Consider the following 19,356-nt stretch of genomic DNA (forward strand, 5'->3'; position numbering starts at 1 on the left):
GTTTATTCTTGCAAGCAAGAGGTTGTAACGCAGGAAAAGTCCTTGCAAAGGTCGGGTTCGAAGATCCAGGCGTTCCCTTCAGCTCTCCTGCTGCCGGAGCCGGGCGAGCATCCCATAAGGGGACGCTCCGAACGCTCCCGAATGGCGCGGGGCACTGCAAAGCACAGAAGGTGGAGATCACTTAAACACACTAAGCCAAGCTTAACCCCCACGAGGTTTGTAACTTTGGCCCTGGTTTGCAGCAGAGCTTGTGGTTTTCCTCTCCTTTATCAACATAATCTGTGTGGGATGAACTGAGGCCTCAGAGCCCCGTGGGGACAGCGGTGGTTGCTCATGTGTCCCCAGGTACTCACTCTGTCCAGACGCCTTTGGAAACCATAGTCTTGGACTTTCCAGACCAGAACTCCACTCTGTCTTTCAGTTCTTTATTCTGCAAGGAAAAAGAAGTTAGAAAATCAACCAAACCCCTCTCAGCAGCTGCTCCTCCACAAAGGGTTTTGGGGGGTTTGGGTGGATATTTTTGTGCTTCACCTGTGCTTCCAGTGCAGTCAGCTTCTCGGTCAGGTCCTCTATCCTTTTATCTTGGCTTTTGAGTTCCTTGTTCAGTTCTTCTGCCTGAGGGGTAGGAAATCAAACCTTGTGAGAGATTTGAAACCTTAAAAACATCAAAAATATCTCCATGTTGAGAAAAAACACAGAGCTGAGGGTATCGTGACAACAGGGTAAGTGCAGACCATCCAAGTCCCTGGTCTTTGACCATGTTGATGAATGGATTTGCCGTAATTGATTGAGCTGCCCTCCTGGATGATCATATTGATTAATTGATGTACCATAACTGATTGAGCTGACCTCCTGGATGACCATATTGATCAACCAATTGGCCATAACTGATGGAGCTGACCTCCTGGATGACCATATTGCTTAACCAATTGGCCATAACTGATCAAGCTGACCTCCTGGATGACCATATTGATTAATTGATTGGCCATAACCAATGGAGCTGACCTCCTGGATGACCATATTGATTAATTGATTGGCCATAACCCATGGAGCTGATCTCCTGGATGACCATACTGATCAACCAATTGGCCATAACCAATGGAGCTGGCCTCCTGGATGACCATATTGATCAACCAATTGGCCATAACCAATGGAGGTGACCTCCTGGATGACCATATTGATCAACCAATTGGCCATAACCGATTGTGCTGATCTCCTGGATGACCATACTGATGAACCGATTGGCCATAATGGATGGAGCTGACCTCCTGGATGACGGCGCGCAGGCCGTGCTGCTGGGCCTGGATGAGGCGCTGCAGGTGACAGATCTGCTCCCGCAGGGTGACAATCTGCTGCTCCACGTCCCAGCACCTGCGGGCAGAGCGGCGTCAGTCTGGATCCTTCACCCACCCGCATTGCTGGTGAGGATAAATAACTCTTAATTCATACACGTATAAAGCACAACAAATAAAACCATAGTCTGAAATGTGTTTTGCCTGGTAGGACCTCCCTTATTAGTTGTCAATGAATAAATCCATAATAATGGCTGTTGCCTTTTCTACCTCACATAAAACATCACCGAAACAGTGTCGAATTCAAGCAAGAATAGTGCAATTAGTGCAGGCAAGGTGGAATAGATTTTGATTGGAAAAGTCCTTTAAGATCGAGTCCAACCATTAACCCACCCCTGGCACTGCCCCATGTCCTGAGAACCTCATCTGTGTGTATTTCCAACCCCTCCAGGGACGGTGACTCCAGCACTGCCCTGGGCAGCCTGTTCCAATGCCCAACAACCATTCCCATGAAGAAATGTTTCCTAATATCCAATTTAAACCTAGCAGTTCAAATAGAATCAACATCTAAGTGCTGCAGGACATGAACATCAAGAAATCACAGTAAATCACTCTTTGACCCACTTGCTGTCATCAAGAGTAATCTCACTACCAGAAGGAAATGATTCTCTGGTAGCCTATGTGGAATAATCCCCCTAGAAAGAAAGAAAAGCACTTTCTATCACATGCATTGAGTCACCGTTTGCTGTCTTCATTCCTCGCCATCATCTGGTGAAGCGTCTTTTCAAATGACGTCTTCTTCTCTATCAGCGTTTGCTTTTCCTAAAGAAACCGAATGGAAAAGTTATAACACGCTTCCTACCATTGGGTGAGAAGTTTGGCCGTAGGTTCTGCAAACAGAATTCCCCAATAAGCACCTCCATCAACATCAGTTCTGGGTACAAACCAGTCTGACCTCTGCAATTGAATCCAAAAGGGGTGACTGTATGGCCAAAGTCCATATTGTGTTAAAATCGCACTTCTCGCTTTTACTTAATGACCAAAATTATGAGCATCCGGGCAGGGAACACCGTGTTACTGCTACATTGGCCATAATTGATGGAGCTGACTTCCTGCATGACCAAACAACATCCACACCCATCACTTCCAACACATTTTCCAATATCTGAGGGTAAAAGGAGCGGTTTTTACTATTGGGATGGCGAGGTTTTCATTTCAAGGTGAAATAGCAACTGAACACAATGAATTCCTCGCCCGCTCCCGGGATGGACGGACACGCAGACAGATGGACAGACGGACCTCCTGCATCCTCCGCACGCGCGTCTCCATCTCCGCGATGCGGCTGCATCGGTCCCTGACGCTTTCGGCGAGGCGGGCGCTGTTTTGGGAGCTTTGCCGGAGCTTCGCTTCGTGCTGGAGATTGTGGGTCTGCAACAAGAAGGGAATTAACTGGGCTTTGCTGGGATGGGGCTCAAGGGATTTCAAACCAATTCTACTTCTCCTAAATCGAAGTTTGCAGCGCAAAGAGCCGGACCCAGGGGAAATATTATGATCCTGAACATGGTCATGGCCACACAGGGGGAGATTTGTACCTGGATTTGCTGCTTCTCATCCTCGTGGCTTTTTCTCTGCTGTTCCGAGCGCGCCTGGTAATTCTCGTACAGCTTTTGGGAGGCGGATCTGAGGGCTTGTACACCCGCTTCTCTCGTGGCTTCCAGCTGCAAAGAGCAATTGTACCATATATATATATATGTATATATAGCTTTACAAAATGAGGTTGTAACCACATGCTGAATAAGCCCTCTATACAAAATAAATATCAGTATTTACCCTTGTCAAAACCAAATGGATTGAGCAAGCACCAGGTTGCAGCAGCCAGGACACAACGCTAAAGAACTGTGCTGCAAGGCACAGGTATTTGTCCAAAACCCTCCAAACCCAACCCAAAACGCACCTTGATCTTCAGCACTTGGTTCTCCCTGCTCACCAGCAGCAGCTGCTCCTCGGTTTCCTTCAGCGTCGTGGCCACGGGGCTGCGGTTCCAGCGGCTGCACCGCGGCTCCGGCGCCTCCCCCGGCACCTGCTCCAGGAAATATTGAGATATATTTAGAAATAATATGAGAAACAGCTCAGGCGATGGAGCTGGCTCGGCAAGACTCTGCTGCTTTGTAAAAAAGAACTTTGCGCAATTGATTATTTGTTAATTATCCCCATCGCATCCTCCTGTCTCCCACCCCACAGCGCTCTTTTGGGATGGGGAAAAACGGCTTTTGCGCATTGCTGAGAGCGAAGAAATGAGCCATCAGATGGACTGGGCCGTCTCAGTGCTCACAACACCTCTCACGGGAGAAAAATATAAGGAAATGGTATATCCAACCTATTTGGGGTGGTGTCGGCGTCAAGCAGGACACGGCGTCTCCAGGGTCACCACCACCACCATACTTTAATTGTTTCTTGGGAATGATTTGGGTTATGAGGCGCTTAAGAATTCGTTGTAAAGTTATGGTAGCTTCGTAAATTTAATTGTAAAGGGAATGAAGAGATCTTATAGAAAGCAAACGTTGGAGGGGTTCTCTTTGCCATGGCGGACATTAAAATCATTAACTAAGCTCCGTTCTTCCTGCTTTTCCTCCGGCGTTCAGGGAAGCAACAACCCCAGAGTATTTCAGGTATTGGAAAGAGCACGGAGATACCTTCTTGACGTATTCGGCCTCCTGGGTGAGCTGGGAGCAGGAGGAGCCGTAGAGGACGAGCTCCCCCTGGGCGCCGCGGTCCTGCCGGCTGAGGTGCTGCGTCAGCAGCAGCGTGGTCATCACGATCCGCGCGGGTCTTGGCTCTGCAGGGAAAAGGGGCTTTTTAGTACCCTTCTCTTGAGCCCGTTTCCTTCCCTTCCAACCCTGGGACAAGAAGGAAGCACCAGCTTGAAGCACCAAACGTTGGCGACCACTTGAAAAAGAACGCAGGCACCTGGTTGCTATTTTTTCGATGAGATATATTCATTATATGTTATATATATTATATATATAAATATATCAATATAAAATGTATATAAATATATAGTATTATATATAAAATTGTATTATTATATTATATATAATCCTATATATAATATTAATATATAATTAATATAAAAACATATATATTCTATATACTATATAGAATATATTGTATATAATAGTGACAGCAATAATTAATATAGAAGATGTATATTATATGATATATATAGACTATATATATTATATAGATTTATATTATATATAATATTATCTATAATATATATATTTTTAATATATATATGCACACATAGTGCTTTAAAATATGAGGTTGTAACCACATGCTGATTAAGCCCTCTATACAAAATATATCTATTATAAATAATAGATATTATATATTATATAATAATATAATATATTATAGTAATATAATATGTAATATATTATATTACTATAATATGTATTTTATATATTATTATATTATATACTATGTATTATATATTATACATATTAACATAATATATTATAGATAATATTATATAATATATATCTTATATATTAATTAATTATATATAATTACTTCTTTATATATTCATGATATATTATAGATGATATTATATATTATAATATATAATTATATAAAAATATAATGTACAATATATAATATGTAAAATAGATAATATATAATATGCAATATATAATAACAACATAATATATAATATCTAATTATATGTATATATCACGTATCATATATCACATATCATGTATCAATCACATATCATGTATCAATCACGTATCAATCATATATACTTACATTCATTTCTTTTCCCTAACTATTTCCCCAACTTTCTACCAGCAACCTGCACCCCAACGCTCTATTATTCCAGACAACTCGCAGCCAGAGATCCCATGCAGAAAATAAGGGAATAACTCACACATTTATGCAGTTTAAGTAAAAACCCGAAGCTTTTGCCACCCGTCTGCGAAGTTCCTAAAGCAAACCCGACTATCCCGCGCACAGAACTGGGTTTAAGTGGCTTCGGGAGCTTTATCCCTGTCCTGCTTCGACATGAGCAGCAGCGCAAAGCTCCGTAACTCTCAGGAATAATAACAATAATGATTTTTCAAAGCTATATAGGGGGTCAGATGAGAGCCAAGCCGTGATTTCTTTTTCTCATAGAGAGAACCAAGCCCCGAGCCCCATTGCCGGGTTTGCGCTGTGCAAGGGTGACATCCAGTGTCAGCCGGATTGCAAAACTCCCGGGCTGCAAACGCACGGCAGACAAGCTCATTATTAATGCCTGCAACCAATTCAGCTTTACACAGAGGGATAATGAAGCCACTTAAGGGGCGGGGAGGGTGTGGATGGGCAAAAAAGTCCCCGCCAAAAGCGGTTGCGCTTTGCAAAGCTTCCACATCACTTAGGACAATATCCCGGTTTTAAAGGCGTTAATTTGACAATACCAAATTCAAGGGGTTTGGGCTGCTTGCCCGCAGTGCCAGGAAGGTCACTTGGGCTGGCACCTTTCTTAATTAGCTCATTTTCTGATAAAATCATAATGAGGCGCATTCTGGAAACGGGAGCATCAGCAGATGCCACATCCCTGCCCAACCGAGCTGGGCTGTTCTGGACATGGATGAAAATCAGGTTGCTTAAGAGTGAGCGACCTTTTCTAGGTATTCTACATTTTTAGGACCGTAAAAGCACATCTCTGTTTCTACTGATGATGGTCGCTGGCCCTAAAGCTCACACCAGAATCCAGGACACACCAAGCAGGAAAGCACCACCCTCGCTTATATAAGGAACAGCCCAAATGATCCAGAATAACGTTATTTGGAGGAACAACATGAAACAATCCTTATGTTATTACAGGTTTGGTCATAAAGAGGTAAATAAACACCGCGCTCTTCCTACAGTTTATATAATATCCATCCACTTTCTAGTGCACATGCACAGAAAAGCGGTTTATTTGTTACCGTTGTTCTCACAAATATTTAGAAGAAAAGGTTTTACGAATACTCCAAGCACATATCAACACCACCGCCTCTCTCCAGGCAAAACCGCACCTATTTGATGTTGTTTTCCGCACGGAAGCCGAGGGAGAACATCAGATAAGCGGTGACTAACAGCACCGCAACAGCTCAGAGCCAGAAATCACTTTGCAAACAACCCCCAGACCCGCGGCTACGAGACGTTCGCTCATCCGGGCGGCATCGGCACAAACCGCAAAGAATAACTCACTTCTGGCTTTACACGGGCTCGTTAATTAGGGCAGGGATACGGGACAGGGAAGAAGTGGGTGATGGTTTATTAAAAACATGTGGCGGTTGGTGCCAAAGGTCGCTCAAGGGACGGGATTTGTCAGGTTTTGGAGGGGCTAATATGGGGGAAATGCTGAACGAGCACTTGGGGTCACAGAGAGCTGAGACCCAGCAGCTCAGTCCCAAAGTCGGGGGGTCGCGGCAGCCGCGGGGATGGTGTTTTAGGGGCCACCGGGGTGAGGGAAGAGATGTCACCGCCCCCCAGGGAACAACGCGCCGTCCCCAGAGCCCCCGAGCCCGGACTCACCTGGGGAGGGAGCGGACATGGGACCGGCGGCCTCGCTCCGGACACCGCTCCGGGGACCCCGGCACAGGGGAACCGACCCGAGCCGGACCGACCCGGCCCGGGGTCACACCCCCCTGGACACGCCCCCACCTGTGGCCACGCCCTCGGCCACACCCCCACCTGCGGTCACGCCCCCACCTGCGGCCACGCCCCGAGTGAAAAGGTGGCGAATATACAGGGAAAATACGGTAACTGCACAGCTGTAAATGTGGCGAATATACAGGGAAAATATGGTAGAGGTACCACTGAAAAGATGGCGAATATACAGGTAAAATACGGTATTTGTACCGCTGAAAATGTGGTGAATACACAGGGAAAATACAGTAATTTTACTGCTAAAATATGGAGCATATACAGGTAAAATACAGTAACCATACCTCTTAAAAGATGGAGAATATACAGGTAAAATACGGTAACCATATCGCTGAGAAGGTGGTGAATATACAGGTAAAATACGGTAATTGTACCGCTGAAAAGGTGGTGAATATACAGGGAAAATACGGTATTTGTACCACTGAAAATGTGGTGAATACACAGGGAAAATACAGTAATTTTACTGCTAAAATATAGAGAATATACAAGTAAAATACAGTAACTGTACCTCTTAAAAGATGGAGAATATACAGGTAAAACACGGTAAATGTACCGCTGTAAAGGTGGCGAATATACAGGTGAAACATGGTACACGTACCGCTGAAAAGGTGGCAAATATACAGGTGAAATACGGTAGCCATACTGCTGAAAAGGTGGTGAACATGCAGTAAATATACAGCACAAAATGTGGTGAATATACAGGGAAAATACGGTAACCATACAGCTGAAAAGGTGGCAAATATACAGGTAAAATATGGCAAATATACCACTAAGAAATGAGGCCTGGGAAAGCAGCTGTCTTGAAGAAAAGGGTTTTAAAGAAATGTATTGATGGAAATATGGCTGAGAAAACCACAAACATCCTGGGAAAGAGGCTAAAACGGAGAATCCACAGCTAAAAGTGTGCGATAAACTCTCTGACAAACAGGAAAGTCCCGATCGGCAAGTCCGTTCCTGCAAGATCTATATCCCAATCGCATCACACCCATCAATATATCAAATTGCGCTCTGTTTTCTTTTTTTCCAATCAACATTTTGCATCTGAAGGCGATTTTGCCCGTGGGCTGCACACCTGTACGTGCCCTGCACTCCTATAGGGACCTGGTTATAGGTGCCCGGAGGCCTTGGGGGCTGAAAGGTCCCTGTGATTCCCCTAGGTGACCTGCATGAATCCTGCATCTTAACAACAGGATTCTGTTGGAGCGTAAAATGATTTGCTTATTAACTAGAAATGGGGAAAAAAAAATATATATAAAAATATGCCACCCATTTCTCACCCCCACCACAGAAGCAAAGAGCCTGGAGGATGAAAGAGCAAAGTCTTGGGGATGAAAGTGCAACTTCAGGAGCCGTTCCCAGAGCAAACATGGGATCAGCAGCACCAAGTTTGGGTCCCAGCCTCACCTGCCTGTGCCCGGTTCCTGTCAACCCCTGGGCTGCTCCTTCCTTGGCAACAGCAGCTCCGAAATCTCCAAACCAAGAGGCCCAGGGGGTGGTTTTTCCTGTTATCAGCCCAACTGAAAATAGCTAACTAAGGTTAATCTTTAACACATTCCTGGGACTAAGAGTCTCCTCGATGGGCTCCAGGTGCCCTCTGAATGCAGGGTGGGGTTTCATTGGGATTTATTGCTTCAGGGAGGTGAAGCAAAATGCGACTTAATGCATCTTTAAAGCCACGTTTGGAATTGTTTGCTAACTCCGTTTTGCCGTGGGAAACCTCTGAGGGCGTAAGATTTGGTGCTTTGTGGGGTTATTGTGGCACCTCATCCATGGGAGGCGATGGGTGCGATGCTGAAGGAGCTCGTCCCGGGCTCTCATCCCTTGCTCCTGCATGGCAACGCATTCCACAGTCAACAGGCTGCGTATTTCAGGTTTTATTGCAAGAGAGCTTAGACTCGGCCTAACCTGAGTCCTCGACACGTGTAACACCCGCGTGGCAGCGGAGGTGAACGAACCCGGATAACATGGGCGAGCGATTCAGCCTGGGATCATCGCTCCTCCTCGCTGCAGCATCCTGTTTAGATCCAGCACCGAGGTTCTTAGAGAATACACTCTAAGCTCAGCCTACGGATGGAAACTCAGCTCCCACAGCTTGTTCAACCACGCAACCGTTTCATTTATCATTCACACATCTGATTTTTTGCACAGTTATATCCACAAACACATGAAAAAGAAAATGGAAAAGTTAATATATGGCTACAGGTTTTCCCTCAAAACTTCAGTTGTGTTTTGCTGAGTCAAACATTAAGCTTATTTGCAAATTCGGGGCTCTGGCCTAAAGCCTGTTGAATATAACGTGAAGAAATGTCGCCACATGTCCTGCCCACCATCTGGGTCCGTGCTCCCCAGAAACCACGCAAATACGTTTAAAGTGAAGCTTTACTCATCGTAATGGAGACTCCATGTTCCTCCAAGCAACTGCATAAACAGCCTTTCAGTGGTGGCTTTGAGAACCTTTTCCGCTTGTAGCCCCAGAGAGAAGGTGTTTAACCAAAGACCGAAGGTTGGGGTTTCCAGATGAAGATGTCAGAGGAGGTTTTTGCTCTGACAAGCCCGGCAGCTCCATAAACCCCGTGAGTCATTGGTCTGCTGCCCGTGTGAGTCACCACCAGGACCCAGATGCCAAACATCCCGCGTGTCCGCGCACACGGGTTCTCACGGGGCTCCCAGGCATTTCCCTACCGTTAACAACCCCCTGCAGCCGATGGCTGCGCCCGTCTCTTAAAATCCTCCTTACAACCACCAAAATCACGCCCGAAGTGGAGGGATGTGATAGAGAACGTCCCGAAGCCGGAGCGGCACACGGTAGCAAAGCTGCCTCAGAAACGCAGACATGAAGGGGTCGGTGGCTTCGCGTTTGCACCTGAGAAAGTCACCTAATTCCAGCTAATGTTCGAACTGAACAGCAATAATCCTTCAAGGAGGAGCCAAAGACAGCTCTTTTTGCCTCAAGTGTTTAATAGTCACCAGGGAAGCCTGGTAATTAATTTATTGCTTTAATTATACAGTGTGTTAACTGTTCCTGTCAATGTCTTTTTAAGATAAGAGTTTTGTTGCATGAGGAGTTTGGGCAAGAATAAAGAGTTTTGCTTATCTTGCCGAGGCTGCAAACACAACATTAGCAGGAAAATGAAGCCCTCGCTCTTCCTGCAGGTTATAGAGACATTTTAAAAGCATCTAACCAAGACCAGGGAGTGCCTGCTTACTCCTGACTAAATAGGTCCTCTCACAATATTCGCTATTTGAAAACGAAATAAATATTGTGTCGGGTCTAACCAACCACTAATTTGAATTAATTAAATAGGAACCGAAGCTTGGAATCTGTTCCTTTAGTTTCATACGTACAGAAGAGCTTGTGAACCAAAGAGCTTGTCGTGTTATTTTGCCCCCCATAAATCATTTGTTCCAACAAAATGCTCTCCCTATAAAACTTGCTTCACTGTAATTAAAACGAGGGGTGGTTATTGGCAGGGTTTGTGTGCTCTGTCAGTACTAAATTATCCTACCAAACTTTATTTGCCGTTCTCAGTAGCCCTGTATAATTATTCAGTTTATATCGAAATTGGTTGATGCTGTTTATCGAGTGGAGATGAACCAACTAATCAAGTTACACCGGGCATGGAGATCCCCTAAAAACAGGGATTAGCGACTGTATTTACACCAAGAAAATGTAAAGGAGTCAGGAAGAACCTGATGTGGACCACTATGGTTACGTTTACACCCGGCTGCTATAAAATTAGTGCTAATTTTCTGCCCGTAGTGATGAGGAAAGCGAGGTCTGGAAATGGTGACTCACTGTTTCCACCCTGCTGCGCCCTATGGACCAGGAAAGCTCAGACACCGTGGTTTTTTTGATCGTCATATGCGATTGCTCTTAGAAAATCACTATTTTCACGGTCTGATGCTGAAGAAGAAGGTGCAAGACACACATTTTCCTGCCCGTGTCAACACTCGGGATGATAAATGAGTCGGTGATGTTCTCTTACCTGCTAACAAATGAAGCTGTCTTCTTCCATTCTGGGTTGAAAGTCATGGTTTTCTCATCCTCCAGACCTCAAGAACATGATGGAGTACATAGAAATACACATCTTCTTGGATTTGCATCGCGTGGTGTTATCCTCAGCTGCAGGAAATACAGGAAATACTTGAATTTGCTTTCACAGCCTTGGGTCGCATCACCTGTAGCAAGACACGTCAGCCCAGAAGAGCATCAGGTAACCAGACCCCATCACTTTGCAACCTGGAGGAAGCCACAGCCTCAACCTTTGTGCACAGAGTTACCGTGGAGTAAATGAGTTGTAACGCGTGGGTTTGACCCCAATACAACACAAGACTTAGGGGACGCTGCCTGTGAGTTTATACCCCATTTATGTCGCCTTCTGGAGGTGCTTCCAGCTGGCCCTGGCCCAGCAGATATGCCCAAGGAGCTCTTGTGGGTGAGATAAACAGGGCAGGGCCTGATCCTGATGTGCTGATGGAGCTGGGACATGACTGGGAGGTCTGGTGGGGCAGGAGCAGCCACATGCTCAGCAGCAACTTCCCCATGGAGATGGGCTGAGAGACCTGGGGTTGTCCAGCCTGGAGAGGAGAGAGCTCCAGAGACCTTAGAGCAGCCCCCAGTACCTAAAGGGACCTACAAGAAAGCTGGAGAGGGACTTGGGACAAGTGCGTGTCGTGATGGGACAAGGGTGATGGCTTTAAACTGAAAGAGGGGAGATTGAGGTGGGATCTAAGGAAGGAATTCCTCACCATGAGGGTGGTGAGACACTGGAACAGCTGCCCAGAGAAGCTGTGGATGCCCCATCCCTGGAGGGTCCAAGGGCAGGTTGGACGGGGCTTGGAGCAGCCTGGTCTAGTAGAAAATGTCCTTACACATGGGCCTTGATGAGCTTTGGAGGTCCATTCCAACCCAAACTGCTTTACAACTCTAGAATACAATTGACCTGGAGATCTACCAGGAGAAATGTCTGGGCTTACTCAACCGAGGATACACATTGACACTTGGTTTCTTAAAGCAGCACTTAGATGGGACACCTAATTCTTTTCGTAGCTTTGGCTTTGAGGCGTTTTCCTGCCTCACAGGGTAGGAAAACATCTCATTTACTTGAGCATTAATCATGTGCCTGAAGAGCGTGCCCAGGAGTGGTTCGGGAGCCGGCGGCTGCGAGGGTGATGATGTGGGGTAGACCTGGCAGATCCAGGTGTGGGAAGGTGAAATCATCGTAACAACCCAGAGCAACTCGCTGCAGCAGGGATGAGTCAGTCACATCTTCTAGAGACTTATCTCAGACATCTACAGTCTCCCAGCACCATCCCCTATCATATTATCTCCCTGGGACCAGGACAGTAGATCGACACGAATCCCTGTTGCACTTTTTCACCCTATCACTCATGTTTTTCCAAGCTATTATATCATCAAATATCCAACTGTAAAACCCAGCACGACTACAACACAGATCTGCGCCCTTACTCACCACCTCCGTAGTCCATACGTTGGGAATCACTGCATTGAAACTCCATTACTGATGTTGTTTCCTGGGTGGTCCTTTGTATATCCGCATCTTTTCGCTGCTTGGAACTCATTTGCCTTCATCCCTTGGCATTATGTTCCGAGTCCTCATGCCAGGAAATGCGGTGCCAGCAAATGTCAGATGGAAAATGAGAAAACTGCTCAAAAAAACGTGCAGAAACGCAGTTAGAAAGCTGTTTAAAAATATAATTTCTGTGTGTTTTTATAGTACTTACATTTATTTTGATAGGCTTGCCACATAGGGTGGAAATGAGATGTATATGAACGACGTGGCGTTTTCACCATCTAGACACGAGGGTGAGAATAAACTTCAAAAATTGAAGATCTCTCCATGCAAAGCCTTTTGCTCCCAGCAAAGGGTTAAAAATCACCAGTCGGGGGGCACTTTGGTATCAGTGGGGCTGGGTTTTGGCTGTTGATTTACTGCCACAAGCAATGGTCCAGGGGCTGGGGCATCATTGGGTGGGTGCAGAGCACCGTGGGCTTCAGGATCCTCCACGCACCTGCACACGTGCAGGTAATTGGGATTTTAATGAACCCACGATGATCTGAGTGATCAGGCTGGCGATGCACTTGTCTTGGTGTCCTAGCAGGAATTCTTGAATCTTAAAATAAAACCAGGCCTGGCAAATTGGATTCTGCCAAGTCCATTGTAGGCTGAGTTCCTACCCAAAGGTGTCTCTTCTTGCCGCGCAATAAATACGCGCGAATAATGAGTTCTCCAAACCCAGCCGCTCGGTGCCGCCTTGCTTGAGCGGGCTCGGTGAATCGATCACTTGTGTTTGGAGATAAGTCATTAAATTGCCGTCTGTTGGGCTCCTTCCCCCAGGACTGGTCCATCATCCGCGTCAATCTCCGTCTCCCCATCCCACAGCTGCTGCTCTGGGTCTGCGTTTTGATAAACAATCTGTTAACTGAAAATGGAGCCCCAAGTTACTGCAGCTAAATTATAATGATTCTCCTCATCAGAAAAGCGAGGCTTCCAAAGAAACATATTGAAAAATGACAGACAGTGATAAATTTGGGGTTTCTGTTCTAACAGTTTTGAAAATGTGCCACTTCCATCCGAGAAGCGATAGCGCTGCTCACGGCTCTTTGCGCCGCACCAGATTTTATCTCCTAGGCATGGCACGGCAGAAGTGATGTGATAAAATCCTCCCGGCCTCTCACTGGAAGATAAAAGCCCCGATGTCTCAGCGGTGAAGCCCCAGCAGCGTTCGATGAGTCAACCCTTGCTCGGTCCCAGCCCACATCCTGACGTGTCACGGTGCAGGGCGGATGCTCAGCTCACCCCAAGGCGTTTCGCTGGCTGAATCACCCCTCTTCTGCAAACCCAATTTCCCCTCACAAAGCCTAAGGACCTGAGATGTGCTGTTATTCACTTTAAAACTTCTTTAAAAGACACATCGATGAGGTTCTTGGGGATGCGGGGTAGTGCCAGTGTTGGGTTAATGGTTGGTCTCAATGATCTTGAGGGTCTTTTCCAACCAAATGTGATTCCGTATTCTTCTTTAATACAATAAATAAGGAAGGAGATGACAAGGTGAAACGCTTGGAACCAAAGATGTTGCAGCACCTGGGGTTTTTGTTGATTTTTGCTCGTTAATCAGGAATATAAGGATTGGACCCCCATGAACTGGAGATGAGGTTATTGATTCGTGCGCATGACACGAAAATTTGGTAAGGAACAGGGTCAATCGCTGTTCTCCTCTCGCCAAGGCCGAGCAAGACGCTGTAAACAGCTGACAAATGGCCCCGTTTCCACCGGTGTTTTCAGAGCTCTGAGCTGGGTTGCTCTTGGAGCGCCGATGAGGTCAATGTGACACCCATCGTTGGGGAGCCACAGCGATTGCTCACGTCCCAGCCTCGCCACGGAGGCGCGTGGGAGAAGGATGGACGGGCCCTGCAATTAGTGAGGAGTTTCCCTCCGGGAGGTGACGCCATTGTCACCGGAGCACGGGGCAGGAGGAGGTGACAGGGTGGCACCTGCCATTCCTGGAGATCTTCATCTCCTCCTTTTAACACCCTGGTGAAAGGCTAAAGGTGCAAGGGAGGAGATGTGACCGAGGTCCCGGTGGGTGCTGGGTGCCCAACTCATCCCACGCTGCTCCATTTCTGAATCCAGATTGGGAAAAGAACCAAAGAATCCCAAAAAATAACTGGTAGAACTAAAGGGCTTCAAGGGACTTTTGACCAAACCCTTAGGGGGGTTGTTGCCGTAACATTTATAGAATTATTTAAGCCTTGACTATTTAACTTGGGAGGTTACACAATAGTATTGCTGTTGTCATCCTAGTTAAAACATTTAATTAGTTTTTAATTAATGCACTTGAACACCGTCCCCTCGGGCTGGGGATGCTGTGCTCCCCACACACTCGAGCATCTTCATGACTCAACCAACGGGAGCGCTCGCCCGCATTTCGCAGCCATAAAGGGAGCACATGTGTCGGGTTTTTCTGGGTCGGGGCCCATGCTCATTACTTCATTGCTATTTTTACCTCCTTTTTAGGCAAAAGTAGAGTAAGTCTTTGCCTGGTCTCCATATTTTAGCTCAAATAATTACATTGAGCTGCCAGATGAAACATTTCATTCATCTTTTTTCCCCTACACAAAGGCCTTATTCTGTGAATACTCATTTTCAAGGCTCTTTTATTCCTTAAATTCAACCAGAGACGTTAATTATTCTTTTAAGTTTCTCCATTTGTCAAAAGGGCACAAAACCCCAAGAAACTAAGGGAGCTTTTCAGAACTGAAGAAACGCATCCATACCTGAAAAAGACAAAGCTGACCAGGATGTTCCCGCGTCAGATGTTCTGCAAATCAAAGCATTTTGGTTTACAGATTCCCAACAAGGAAACAAGCTAATAAAAGCTCCATTTTCTCATTCTTCCTCCATGGTTTGTTTGTAAAGACAAGAGGAGCTGAAGAACAGATGCCCTTTCTGAAAGATGAGAACCATGGTGTAATACGCGATAGGCAACAATTTCATTACACATATTGCTCAGTTTGAGCAGGAGACTCCAAAACGTGCTGGAATTGTGGAAGGGACAGTGGGTGTCTGTCACTCCCATCTCTGCTCATTCACCTGCACCCACCACTTGTGCCATTACCCCCATCTCTGCTCATTCACCTGCACCCACCACTTGTGCCATTACCCCCATCTCTGCTCATTCACCTGCACCCACCACTTGTGCCATTACCCCCAGCTCTGCTCATTCACCTGCACCCACCAAGCAGGATTTGGGTGCTCTGCATCCATTCATGGGTCAACGACTCAAAGCAAACACCCCTCAGATCCAAAAGACGCCCAAAGTGTGACCTGGGGCTGGAACACGTGGCTCACGGACCATGTTGACATGTTGGAATTCCTCTCCAGCACAACGGTCTGAAGTTGAGTGGTGTCACTGGGTTCAGCAACTCGCTCCTGGTGCGGAGGGATGGGGCAATGGCAGGAATTGATTTGATGCTCACTGCTTGTGGGACCTATAGAAATGTGTGTTGTCACACTCAGGTGGCTTCTGCGGGTGGCGCGAAGGATACGGTTGAGATGGGGTCAACCCTCTCCGGAGCGTAACGCCGTGTTTATTTATACGCTTGCACGTGGGCTGAAAATCTGGCACAAAAACATAAAGCCTATTATAGATTTGGCATATGGAAAGCCAATAAAACGAATAGAGATGATGCGAGTTCAGGCTCATTTTCGCTGGTGCGTTTCTGGAGTAAACACATCGATCTCCACAAACTTTGTGGGTATTTAAATCATTGTAATCAAGAAACTAGGTCAAGTTTCGCAGCGTGGATCAGAAACTGCTGTGGAGGGAAGGTGCTTGCTCTCGGGGACCTCCCGCCCTCGACACTTTCACCGCATTAATTTGTCCCTAATTTGAAAACATCCCACTTTGATTACCTCTTTTTTTCTTCTTCTTCTTCTCTTTTCAACTTAATGATACTGCAAGTTTCTCCATTAGCGAAATCTCGGAGGGTAGACGGTCTTTTCTTCGTTCTACATCGCATCCCCCGAAAGGCAGCTCTCTCTTATTTGTATTTGTAACAGATGAGAGATCAGTAAAGTAGCCTTGAAAAAGACCTAAATAAAGCAGGGAAGAGTAATAACGTTGCTCCTTTCCACTCTGGATTTCAGCAAATCGTCCTCCCCTCCGCCGCGCGAACCTCGCGTGCGTATCTGCCACAATTTGTAAGGAAGACGATGCTACCTTAATATCAGAAGCGAAGCTGGAGCCTCAGCGGGGGTAAATGAGTTTCCTGCAGGTTTGGCAAGATTTCTCGGATCCAAAGTGGGGTGCTTGAGCAGTTCGGATAATGAAATGAAATGAATTTTCAACTGCTATAGAAATGCTGTGCAGCGGACCCAAGCGCGGATCACAATTGCCGCTCGCTGGGTGACATTAGTCTGCTCACAGATGCTCCTTTCTGCACAACCTCTTATTTTAAACTCCCCATTCCTTCTATTTTAAACCTCCCATCCCTTTTCTTTCTAAGGACCTGGTGCTCCGTGAGCGCCGTATGCGAGTTGCACATTGGGAGATGCTAAAGCAGCTTTAAGCATTCGGATATTTCCTTCCCGAGGAGACACGGGAAACTTTGTGTGGCATCAGGTCCCCCAAATCACATCACCATTCCCCCTGAAAATACACGGGAAATTAGCAGTAATTATTTGTATGCTTCCTTTTTCTCATCAAAAAAGCATCACTGGGTTCTACGTGCGCAAGGCAACGTTGATGGAAGAGAAAAACCCAGACGCAATCAGCGCTTCCCTTCAAGGACCAGCCCAGATTGTCCATTAATTGGTTTAATTTGTCTCATGCGGCTTCGCATCAGATCTATTGAAATCCCACGGAGGTAATTGAGGATAACGGGCTCCATCGCTCGCTCTCCCTTGGCCAAGGTGCTGTGGTCCCATGATATTTGGGGCTCAGGGTCCACGACGGGGGGTCCAATGGGGGAAGCCCCCAGGACCTGACCCAGCAGCCTTTGACTTTCCCAAATCCCTTCCTTTAAAATCAAAAGAGCCCAAGCGACGTTTTGTTCAGTTGAGTTCAATTAAAGATTATGTGCAAATATATATACTCATATGTATAAAGTTTCCATATAATTTCATGAAATAATTATTGTAATTAGCATCTCCATTTGAATTTAGAAGTCGTTTCCTTCCCTTCAACCCTTTTTTTCTTTTTCTTTTTGAACAACTAGATTAATTCCTTGGGAAACCAAGGAGAAGTTTTCAAACTAGAAACAAATGTCTGTAATAAATCAAGAGAGAAGGGAACAGACAGAGATTATTCCGCAATTAAAGTTTACAGAATTAATTCCACTTAAAATCCATAGAGTTTAGTGCGATCAAGTCCGTATATTCTGTTTTCTTTTGGAAAGGAGCCTCTTGTAAATTTGGGAGGAAGAAGAGCTGGGTGGCAGCAGGACCAGTAATCACCAGTAATCACCAGTAATCACCAGTCCCCAACCATTAACAAAGAGGTTTCAACACTCAAAACCATAAATCAACATAAGGCGCAACAAACATTGGCAAGTTGATTGGAAATTTGGACAGGTGATTGCAAGGCGAATGTGGATATTTGGGTTTTTACCCAAATGAATGTAAATTTCATTAGTTGATAATTAAAAGGAAATTATACAGACATTACAATTACTGCCAATGGCATAAATTATGAAGCTATATGGCGAAACAATTTAGGAATTCACATTGCAGTTCTTATTGTCAATTTGGTTACCAAAGAAACCAAGAATAAATAATATACTCGGCGACTATGCAAATGAAGCCTTGATGCGTTGCTAGGCTGTTAAAGCTAATGTCATTGTATAAAACAATAATGTTAAACATTATTAGTTTTTTAATTATGTCAGTTAATTAGAATTGTTCCCGTTAATTGCCTATGATTCATCTCCAGAAGAAAAATGTACAGCTAGCAGCTTTGGGGGGGTGTTCCTCAACATCACCTCTCTCTGCATCCCACTCTGTATCTATAGAATGAATGATAACGCTCTCTGCATCGATGAATTGCCCGTGTCCAGCCTGCCCAAAGGGCTGCACCTTTTTGAGAAATGAGAAGTGATATTTTTGCCATTTCTACCAGGGGCTCCTGATGGCACCTTGGAAACAGGCAGCAAAAATACTTGGGGTCGCTGTTTGGTGTCGGCCCATTCCCCAAGAAATGATTCAAATGCTCCCACACACAAAGGGCAGGGGTGATTTATAGATAAAGTGTTGTCGCTCACATTCCTTACCTAGGGAGACGTCTTCATCCACTTAAGTAGGGAGATGTCTTTGGCCGGTGATGGAAGAGCTTTGCTCATCTGGTCTCATCTTGCACTCGGTACCCTCAGCATCGCCCAACATCTCCAAGTGTGTTGCTGTCAACAAAAGCATTTTTGAAGCGGAGTTTAAATTAGCAATAAAAACTAAGCCTTAACAAACCAAGAAAACTGTAGGTCATTGATATCGCTTGCATTTAAGTTTAAATTTTAGCATGCCCTCAGAGAGCAGCTCTCATGATTTTAGCACTCGTCACTGCAAGTTAGATGGATATTTGCATTAGGGTTTGCAAGCTCGGGCCCTTCTCCTTTCCTAATTATTGTTTTAAGGACTTCTTTTTTAATGATTTTGCTCATTGTTATTTCGCTCATTGTTATTTTACCCTATGAATGGTTCCTGTAAGAATCCCTGGTTCTGCCAGCATCTCTATCCACTGACACCCACCTCCCGTCTCCAGCTCTGCTCCATGACAACTTCCATCCCTAATAATAAATACATGATAATAAATACACAATAATAAATACAGTCATTATTCTCTCTCCACATATACG

General features: G+C 45.6%; 1 protein-coding gene across 1 annotated transcript; it reads right to left on the reverse strand.

The window, feature by feature from the left end:
• Positions 1-33: 33 nt before the first annotated feature.
• On the reverse strand, positions 34-6,972 carry LOC136115381 (coiled-coil domain-containing protein 68-like). The gene is made up of 10 exons (XM_065861463.2): positions 6,855-6,972; positions 3,986-4,128; positions 3,247-3,372; positions 2,885-3,010; positions 2,592-2,720; positions 2,032-2,114; positions 1,266-1,371; positions 532-615; positions 354-430; positions 34-154 (listed from the first exon to the last, which is right to left on the reverse strand). The coding sequence occupies exons 1-10, from the start codon at positions 6,871-6,873 to the stop codon at positions 79-81; spliced, it is 969 nt and encodes a 322-aa protein (XP_065717535.1). The 5' UTR covers positions 6,874-6,972; the 3' UTR covers positions 34-78.
• Between the last annotated feature and the right edge of the window lie 12,384 nt (positions 6,973-19,356).

Source organism: Patagioenas fasciata, chromosome Z (assembly GCF_037038585.1).
Source record: "Patagioenas fasciata isolate bPatFas1 chromosome Z, bPatFas1.hap1, whole genome shotgun sequence".
In the NCBI taxonomy this organism is placed as follows: domain Eukaryota; kingdom Metazoa; phylum Chordata; class Aves; order Columbiformes; family Columbidae; genus Patagioenas; species Patagioenas fasciata.